This window comes from Jaculus jaculus, chromosome 1 (assembly GCF_020740685.1).
Source record: "Jaculus jaculus isolate mJacJac1 chromosome 1, mJacJac1.mat.Y.cur, whole genome shotgun sequence".
Taxonomy (NCBI): domain Eukaryota; kingdom Metazoa; phylum Chordata; class Mammalia; order Rodentia; family Dipodidae; genus Jaculus; species Jaculus jaculus.
Window position 1 is genome coordinate 11,030,958 of NC_059102.1, and position 10,619 is coordinate 11,041,576.

The 10,619-nt window shown below is 43.7% G+C and overlaps 1 protein-coding gene across 1 annotated transcript; it reads left to right on the top strand.

Annotated features, from left to right (window-relative positions):
* Positions 1-200: 200 nt before the first annotated feature.
* Positions 201-10,619, top strand: Cuzd1 (CUB and zona pellucida like domains 1). Its single transcript, XM_004659205.2, has 9 exons — positions 201-282; positions 2,200-2,350; positions 3,700-3,914; positions 4,457-4,607; positions 4,951-5,168; positions 6,551-6,723; positions 7,962-8,353; positions 9,748-10,016; positions 10,381-10,619. The coding sequence occupies exons 1-9, from the start codon at positions 201-203 to the stop codon at positions 10,617-10,619; spliced, it is 1,890 nt and encodes a 629-aa protein (XP_004659262.2).

Genomic DNA, 10,619 nt, shown 5'->3' on the forward strand with positions numbered 1-10,619 from the left:
CCCGTGAGTGCCCTGAGGCGGGCCGCTGGCTGGAGGGCAGCCCCGCAGCTGCTCTGTTCTCACATGCGTCCGCCTCTTTCATGGCCACATTGACATGTTCTCCTACAAGTGGCCAGGAAACTTATGAAACCACATGCTTATAGAGCCTGGAGTAGTATAAAAGCTTGCCAGCCCCGAGGGCTGCTCAGCCCCTGACGAAGATGGTTGTCACAGGAAGACTTTTCCTTTGGGCCTTGTTAGTGGCCTCCTGTTGGGCAGAGCTGAACTACACTGAGGCTGAAGGTAAGAAAATTGGACCAAATTTCTCAACCCAAACAGGGAGGAACAGCTTTCACAGTGCCACTTCCAGACTTTGAAAGCTTTCCTTCCTGAATTTCTATCAGAGTATACTCTATTGCTCCTGGTGGGATTTTGGTTTAGGACTCCTTTTATTTAGGCCCATATGACCATTTTCATTGAATTAAAAAAAAATCACTATCATAGGGTATCATTGGGAAATAACCCTACCCTAACAGGACACAATGAAACACGTATGAGAATACTTGTATTTGCATAATTTTAAAGCAACCTTAATTTTTGTCACTGGTTTTGTTATGGTAAATTTCTACAAAGGAATACTCATGCAAGTTTTTTTAAAATTCTTTTCTTTTATTTTATTTTATTGATTTTTCGAGGTAGGGTCTCACTCTAGCTCAGGCTGACCTGGAATTCACTGTGTAGTCGCAGAGTGGCCTCAAACTCATGGTGATCCTCCTACCTCTGCCTCCTGAGTGCTGGGATTAAAGGCATGCGCCACCAAGCCTGGCTCAAGTTTTTCTTTTTAAATGTTAAATAAAGTATCTACAAGAAAGGATCTCCATCAGAGGAAAGAAGTACTTAAGCTTTTACAACATAATAACATTTATATTTAGAAATATGAACCAGGTTGTTTTTAAACCCAGGAAGAGAAAATGACATAAAGAACCTGGAAGTATTCACAGCAAGGTGTTAATGATGATGCTGGTTCTGGATGGATGGGATTGTGGGGTTATGCTTTTCTGATTGTTTTCCTAGGAAACACAGCTGTTGTTAGATAAACAAAAACGAAGAACTTTTTAATATTATTGACAATTCCATAATTGTAGGCAATAAACCATGATAATTCCCTCCCCCTCACTTTCCCCTTCACAACTCCACTCTCCATCATATGCCCTCCCCCTCTCAATCAGTCTGAAGGACTTTTCATAAGACCATTTTCACTTACCAGTCACAGATGAAAAAGACTATGAACAGGTCTTTTTGAAATACATGGAGTTTTTTGAATGTGAGTCTCCTTTGAAAGAATGTCTTGTTTTTGTTGTTGTTTTCTTGAGGCAGTCTTTCATCACGTCCTCCAGGCTGGCCTTGAACTTGGGAGCCTCCTTCCTTGGCCCTCCAAACACTGGGATTACAAGTGTCGGCCGCCACACCCAACTTGTCGGCTACTGCACCCAGCTTTAACCAGTTAATTGGGTCCTTTATTTTTCAATTATTCAATTTTAAGAATTCTTTACATATTCTAGTTATAAAGCTTCCTTTCAAATTTATCTTTCTTCATGCCCAAATATGTTCTTTTTATAGACCATATGTAGAGAAATGACATTTTTCTCTCTAAGGGCTAGAAGGACAAACCTATGGCTTGTGACTTGGTTTGGAGTAAGAGGAACATTGTTCTCAATTAGTTGCTTCCTTTTATGGACATTTTTAAAAATGTTTTTAAAGTTTATTTATCTATTTATTTATTTGAGAGAGAGAGAGAGAGAGAGAGAGAGAGAGAGAGAGAGGGAGAATGGTGTGTCAGGGCCTTCACCCACTGCAAATACACTCTAGATGCATGCACCACCTTGTGCATCTGGCTTACATGGGTCCTAGGGAATCGAACCTGGGTCCTTTGGCTTTGCAGGCAAACACTGTAACAGCTAAACCATCCCTCCAGCCCTCTATGGACATTTTTTTGTCTGTTGTTTTTAAAGGCAGGGTTTCACTTTAGCCCATGATTACCTGGAATTCACTCTGTACTCTCAGAGTGGCCTCTAGCTCCCAGTGACCCTCCTACCTCTACCTCCCCAGTGCTGGGATTAACAGTGCACACCACCACTCCTAGCTTCCTTCTGTAGTTATTGTATGGGGGCAGATAGAGTCCTAATTTCCATCCTGAGTGCCAACTGTGGTCTCTCCTAGGTGGATCAAGCTGCAGGGCCAGTCTGGGCGGGGCCAGTCTGGGAGAGACACACAGAGCCCTGATCCTGCAACTGGATGGGAGTGAGAACTGCACCTGGACCATTGAGAGACCAGAAAACAGGAGCGTCAGGCTCATCCTCTCCCATGTGCAGTAAGTGGGGCTGCAGCCCCCAACGAGGCCCTGGCACCAGCCATGTTGGGCAGGAGGTGGGGGTCTCTGCTGGGGAACACTGCTGCCACTGACAGTGGAAGTGATCATGATGACAATGGCAGTCTCTCAGCAACAGTGATAGCGGCAATCAGGGCTTACAGTCATGGATGATGACGTAGGAGCAGATCATCATTGAGGACTGCCTACCCAAGCCTGTGAAATCACTGCCAGGGTTACAGACCCCTGGAGGTTGAGAACGTGTTAAGGTCACACAAGGAGTCCAGGAATGAGCAGGGTTAGTACCCAGTAGTCTTTTGCCAGATTCTAGGCTTACAGCTTTCAACTTTGGTTGTAAACATTGATTTGATTATAATCATCATAAAAGCTGAAAAAAAAACCAAACAAACCAAATTCCCAGCTGTACCCTATAAAGTGAGATCAAAGCCTATGAGGGCAGGACCCAGCACTTGCAATTAAAGCCATGTTTTGAAAACAGCATACATTCATAAATGCTGCTTGTAAGTGGCCATGTCATGCCATGCTGAGATTCTGGAGACTGAGCTACAAAGCCCCAGGGCCTCATGAGTTCTGCCCCAGGTGATGTCTCTAGAACCCTCTGCAGCAGATGCAGTCAGATCTCCCTGCACTAGATAGGAAGTCTCAATGGGTCCAAGGTCATGGATTAATAGAAATGGGAGGGAAATAGAATAACCCTAGCCTCTCAGCTCCTAGCCCTGTCTCCTATCTTACTTGAGTGGCTCTCACACCTCAGCCACAAAACATCTGGGAGGCTCATCCAGGCACATGTGCTGGGCCACCACAAGATGCCCACCATCCCGTTCAGATGGGGTGGGTGGTGCCAGAGGTTCTGCATAGGAGATGAACCCTCACAAAAACTGAAATGCTGGGCTGCCCCATTCAATTCAAAGTGTGGGACTGTGGTTTAGAATGAGAAAGTGGTGATGCAGAGAAGAAAGCCATCCTGAGGTTCGCTTTACCTAGAAAGAGTTGCCTCTCCTTTCAATAGACTTACGTATCCAACCTCATCAAAGATGAATTCTACGTTAGAAGGTTCTATACCAAATAGTAACACAGGCACAGGGAACAGGACCAACGGAAACAGGAGAATGAATGGAGTTCTGGCTTCAAAGGCCCACCTCTGCTATCCACTTAATATGGGCGCAGGACGTTGAGGATGTTGGGACTGGCTACTGGTCTTAGGGAAGTTTAAATGAAGCAGATGACTACTACTTTATACATTGTTTTGTCAATATGAACAAAGGACAACACCTTTCGAAACCTACTTTGCTAGTGGTTCTTGTCCGGCCACAACCATGATCTGTTTGCAGGCTGAATCCAGATGCAAGTTGTGAAAGTGAAAACATCCAAGTGTTTGATGGCAGCTCTACCAGTGCTCCTCGGCTCGGGAAAGTCTGCAGCAGAAATGACTTCGTTCCTGTCTTTGAATCGTCTTCCAGTTCACTGACTTTTCAAGTTGTCACTGACTGGGTGCAAATCCCGAGAACTATCTTCATCTTCTACTACTTCTTCTCCTCCGAAGCCTGTAAGTTGACGTTCCTCACCCTCTGCAAGCTCAGGTTGCCCTGCTCCTGCCCGGGACGGTGGCCTCTTGCATCTGAGTCCGATCCCACAGAGAGACCTAGTTGGTAGAAGAGCAGTCCTCCGTCTCTAGTGCGCATGAATCAGAGATTCAGTCCCAGCTTTGAGATTCTGATTCCTTGGTTGTGGTGAAGCCCATGAGCTTTCCGTTTTTACCCATTCCTGCTCATGGCAGTGGGATGTGGCTTATAAGACGGCGACAGGTTGAGGGATACTGTGAATTTGACTTTCTTGTCTGTGGCTCAGTGGAGGGCTCCTCCTTCCAGGACAGACTAGCATAGCTCATTTCTCAGCAGGATAAGGACTCATTCTCTGACTTCTACCAATGCCAATGAAGGTTGGAGACCTCAACACCCAACCCATGTATAAGAGAGAGATGGGGTACGACTCGGAAGACAGGTTAATCTTCACACGCAGGAGACAAATTACAGGTGGTTTCTAAATGACTTCCATCTAGATCATTGACCATCTTCATGTCCCTTGCAGCTATTCCAGACTGTGGTGGTTATTTGGACGCCTTGGAAGGATCCTTTACCAGCCCCAACTACCCAAAGCCACATCCTGAGCTGGCTTATTGTGTGTGGCATATCCAAGTGGAGAAAGATTACAGGATAAAATTAAACTTCAAAGAGATTTTGTAAGTGCTGTGGTCGACTTCCTGTGTCGTGAAGCTACCTGGCAATTGAGGGGCCAACTTGGGGAAGAGAAATAATGGAATAACCAAATGTTCTTTCCCATATGTGGGTATGTGTCAGAGGATCAATGATAAAGGAAAACCCTTAACAATATTACTATACCTATGTAAGCTGACTCTGGGGAGATTCTGAGGTCCCGTTAGTGACTGACAAAGGCCCAGACTTGTCATCATAAACCTGAGATGCCATTGTAAGGGAAATTCCTTAATTGTTTAAGAATGGGATGGCAGAAAATAGGACTGAAGTGGTTGGAAAAGCTTTTACACCAGAGGTCCTTCTTCTCAGCCTAGAAATGGATGAACACTGCAGGTTCGATTTTATTGCAGTCTATGATGGCTCCTCTACCACATCTGGCCTGATGGGGCAGATCTGTGGCCGTGGGACACACACATTCGAATCTTCCTCAGACTCCTTGACTGTCGTCTTATCTACAGATTATGCCAATTCATACCGGGGCTTCTCTGCTTCTTATACTTCAGTTTATACAGAAAATGTCAACACTAGTAAGTCAAATTTTATGATCTTTAGCTGTTCTTTTTTTAGAGAGTGAGAGAATGAGAGAGAGAGAGAGAGAGGGGGAGGGAGAGAGGGAGAGAGAGAGAATGGGCGCCCCAGGGCCTCAGGCACTGAAATCGAACTCCAGACACTTGTGCCACTTAGGGCTCATGTTCGACCTTGTGCTTGCTTCACCTTTATGCATCTGGCTTACATGGGATCTGGAGAGTCAAAAATGGGTCCTTAGGCTTCTCAGGCAAGTGCCTTAGCCGCTAAGCCATCTCTTCAGCCCCTTTGGCTGTTTTGAGCTCTTTGTCTTTGTGTATGTGACATGCATGCATATGTATGGGGGTGTACTTGTGTGTGTAGCTATGCATGCATGTGGAGCCCAGAGGCCGATGTCAGTGGGGTTTCCTCAGTTTCTCTCTACCTTCTTTTTCTCCTCCTCCTTTTTGTTGTTGTTGTTATTTGTTTTTGAGACAAGTTCTCCCACTGAACCTAGAGCTCACTGATTTGACTAAGCTAGCTAGCCAGCAAGCCCTAGGAATCCTCCTGTCTCTGCCTCTCTAGCACTGGGATTACAGGCATGTGCTGCCGTGCCGTGATTTTACGTGGGTGCTGGAGATCTGCGCTTAGGTCTTCATGTTTCCATGGCGAGCACTTTACCCACTGAACCATCGCCCAGACCTCCTATTTGAGCTTTTAATATCACATGCATAGAAACTGCTACTTAATTCATAGCCCGACTGTGGCTCTCCCTGTGTGAGAACCTGTCACATATAAACAGATGCATGGTCATAATCTGAAGCTTGAGAATCTGTTCTGTGGATGACAACACAGGAGGAATCAAATGTTTTTTTTTTTTTTTTTTATAACCTGAAAAGAATACAGAAACTAGTTCCCTTAATGTCTCTGCAACATAATTAAGAACAGGTTTTTTTGTATGTGAGTAAATTTTAATATTAACAGACCACTGCTATGTCACTAAGATTAACATTCTAACACAATTCTCAGGTTCATGAACTGCCCAAGTAGGAAGCATTAGAAAAAGAATTGGGGCTGGAGAGATGGCTCAGAGGCTTGTCTGCAAAGCCTAACAACCTGGGTTCAATCCCCCTGTACCCATGTAAAGCCAGATGCACAAAGGGGTGCATGCATCTGGAGTTTGTAAAACATTGGTTTTACAGATTCTAGCTCTATATAAGGTGCAATTGAACACTGTAAAAAGCTTGTTGACTGCCTGTCTCAGGCTTCTATCCTACCATGTAAGGCAACATGGGTTTCAGCTTTTTAGAAATTTATCTGCACACAGAAGTCTTCAAAATGCAACGTTCAAAGCTGGAAACTATCATCATGTAATCATCTCTTCTCCCCCTCTTTCATCTGACAGCATCTTTAACGTGTTCTTCTGACAAGATGAGAGTTATCATCAGCAGATCTTACCTAGAATCACTTAGGTACAATGAGAACGACTTGCAACTAAATGATCCGACATGCAGACCCAAGGTGTCAAACGTTGTGGAATTTGCTATCCCTCTGGATGGATGTGGTACAGTCAAAAAGGTACTATGAAGCTGACGGCTGGGTTCTGCCAAATGCCAAATGCATAAGCCTAATGCTTGCCAGCCTCTTCCACAAGACATTGCCAGTTCTTAGTGGTTGGACTAGAAGCATGTGTGGATATGGAAGTGTATACCCTCACTCACACACAAGGGCCCAATTGTCTCACTCATTTTCAGGGTAACTGGAAGGGGGTATTTTTCCACCCAAAGATGAAGAACTCTGAAAACTCCCACTAGAGAGCTTGAGTCACTGTGATGTGCTGGGTTTACTAGCAAAACCAGGAAGAGCAGTACAAAAAAATGTTTACATTCCGTATTTAGTAAGCTTTCAGCTACATTCTTAGATCTTATTTGCTTTGTAAAGACAAAAGACAGAGCATCTTTATTTTAAATATGAAGGCCTTTCTGTACATTGGCGATTTGCTCTACATGTTCTAGAAATCCCACTCGAGATCTTAAGCACTTTTTACATTTAAATTCTTCAGGATATAGACTCTAAGCTTTTCACTTTGGATGCTAAACAGCAATGTAATTTAAAAAAGTGGAAGCTATACTAGAGGACAGAAATAAATAATGTTGATATTTTGTCAAAAACGAACACACAAACCTCATTATGACACTAAGGAAGGAAGTCTAGTGAACACAGAGGCAGGTCTTCTGTCCATGTAGAGCTGGGCAGCTACTCCGCCACACCAGCTTAGTGCTCTCCACGCAGGGATGGGTTGTAAAGTCCAGTCTTTCATCTGTTGCACCTGGGGCCCCATGCACGCTAGGCAAGCCCTCTACCACTGAGCTACATTCCCAGCACCCTTTTTACTTCTTTTCCGCAGTCTCAGTAAATTGCCCAGGCTGGCTTGGAGCTTACTCTGTAGCCCAAGCAGGCCTTGAACTTACGATCCTTCCGCCTTGGCCTCCCAAGCAGCTGTGGTAACAGGTCTGCACCACCAGGCCTGGTCAGTTTAAAGTCTTTATAGGACAGGAAATTTGCATTCAGAAATGATTTTAATGTAACTGAAACAAAATTCTATTCAATTCCATCTTCAAGTGTAATATGCTTTTTTCTTTCCCCAGAGCATTCCTTCAATAAGCCACACTTAAGGTTTGAAGTATTTGACATGAAAGCTGTTACCTTGTGATTTAAGGAAATTATGTCTCTACCTGAAAGTGCCATTCACATGTGTGCTCTAAAATATTAATGGAGTTAAAAATATAAAATCTGAATTCCATCCTATTCTGTAGGCTGAAGACCATTCAATTATTTACACCAATGTAATCACCTTTACAACATCCTCGACTTCTGCAGTGATCACCCGTCAGAAACATCTCCAGATTGTTGTGAAGTGTGAGATGGAATACAACTCCACCGTGGAGCTCATGTACATGACTGAAGATGATGTCATACAAAATCAAAACGCCCTGGGCAGATACAATACGAGCATGGCTCTTTTTGAATCCAATTCATTCCAAGACCCTATACACGAGTCACCGTATTACGTGGACCTGAACCAGACTCTCTTTGTTCAAGTCAGTCTGCACAGCTCAGATCAAGACTTGGTTGTGTTTCTGGATACCTGCAGAGCCTCTCCCACGTCAGACTTTGCATCTCCGACCTATGACTTAATCAAAAGTGGGTATGTATTGATGTGATTGCTGTCGCTATTCTTTATCAGATGTACTGATGATTTTAATCAAGTAATTTGGTTTATAGAGTTTTCCTAGAGCAACTATCATAGAATTGTATTAAGCTTAATATTTTAAAAATATACAGCTATGATATAAGTTAGAACATTTATATAGACAGTTCATATCCTTCAAAAGTTTAGTATTATAGCAAAATATCTTCTAGTAGAAAAAAATACCTTAAATTTTGTCAAGAAGACTATTTGTTTTTGCTTTTTGTACATTTTTTTTCAAAGTCATGTGCCACCAAGTCTAGCTTCAGGGATTATTTTTAAATATTTTATTTATTTATTTCAGGGAAATAGAGAGAGAGAGAAAGAGGCAGATAGATAGATAGATAGACAGACAGACAGACAGATAGAAAGACAGAATGGGTGTGCCAGGGCTTTCAGCTGCTGTAAATGAATTTGCACTCCATATTCATGCTCTATCTTGTGTAACTGGCTTACATGGGTCCTGGGGGATTGAACCTAGGTCATTTGGCTTCATAGGCAAATTCTTTAACCATTAAGTCATCTCTCCAGCCCCTGTACATTTTAAAAAATACTAATTTTTATTTGCGAGAGAGAGGATGATAGAGAGAGAATGGGCATGCCAGAGCCTCTAGCCACTGCAAACAAACTCCAGACACATGCACCATCTTGTGCATCTAGTTTATGTGGTGCCTGGGGACATCAAACCTGTGTCCTTTGGCTTTGTAAGCAAGTGCCTCAACCGCCAAGCCATCTCTCCAGCCCTGCTTTTTGTTCATTTTGGCTATTTTCAACAAAAACCTGGAAGATCACTTAATGTGTGTCATACTTAGAGCATTATGTCATTTTATTGGGAAAACAAAAATATAAAATTCACTGGGCGTGGTGGCACACGGCTTTAATCCCAGCCCTTGGGAGGCAGAGGTAGGAGGATCGCCGTGGGCTTGAGGCCACCCTGAGACTACACAGTGAATTCCAGGCCAGCCTGGGCTAGAGTGAGACCTTACCTCAAAACCTTCCCAAAAAAGTGTAAAATTCTTTGAAAAGTTTCCTTATTCCCTAAAAGGTGCACTTGTATATTGCTATTGAGCATGTAAGGAAAATGTTTGATTTTCAGTGGATAGATACTGATTTTCTGACCAGAATTTTAGACCTGGGAGGAACCACTTTGTCTTATTCAGGAACCAGACTCACAGTTTTAGCTCTCTATCATATGTCTCTAGTGCGCATGAATCAGAGATTCAGTCCCAGCTTTGAGACATTTCTGGATTCACAAATATAGACAGTTTAGAGAGGAGTTTATCATCTCTTTTAGTGTCCCCAAACCTAAGCTTCTATGCCTCTTCTGAAAGTGTGTCTCACTTCTGTCCCAGATGCAGCCGAGATGAGACGTGTATGATCTATCCCTTATTTGGGCGTTATGGAAGATTCCAGTTTAATGCCTTTAAATTCTTGAGAAGTCTGAACTCTGTGTATCTGCGGTGTAAGGTTTTGGTGTGTGACAGCAATGACATGGAATCTCGCTGCAATCAAGGCTGTGTCTCTAGAAGGAAACGAGATGTTTCTTCATACAAGTGGAAGGCTGATTCCATCATTGGACCCATTCGTCTGAAAAGGGATCACAGTGCAAGTGGAAAGTCAGGTAAAAAGAAAAGTCATTTTGTGGGGTTGAGTACATAGCCAAGTCGGCAGAGTGCCTGCCTAGTATGTTCAAAGCCCTGGTACCACAGAGGACAACTTCAGGCGTTGGTCATCACCTCCCATCTTATTTTGAGGCAAGGTCTCTCACTGCCTACCAATGTATTCACTAGGCTAGCTGGCCTCCAAACTTTTGATATTCTCTTGGCTCTATTTCCATCTCTTCATCAGGCGGGCTGGGGGTTACACATGCTTGCTACTGTGTCTACTATTTTTATGTAGGATCTTGCAATCCAAACTCTGCTCATCTTTCCAACCACAACTTTTGCAATGCTAACTCTGTTTTTAAAAAATCATTTCCAATGCAGGACTTCTGCCTCAAACACATGCAGAAGGCAGTCAGGATCAGCGGCCTTTCGACAGTCTGCACCTGTTCTCGTTCCTGGTCCTTGCTCTGAACGTGGTGATTGTGGCCTCAGTCACGGCGAGGCATTTTGTACACAAGCGGACAGACTACAGATACCGAAGGCTGCAGAACCATGCTGCTCACGCTGCGAAGGCGCAGTCCCCCTGGGCAGAGGACTGTTACCTCAGAGGTTCAGAATAA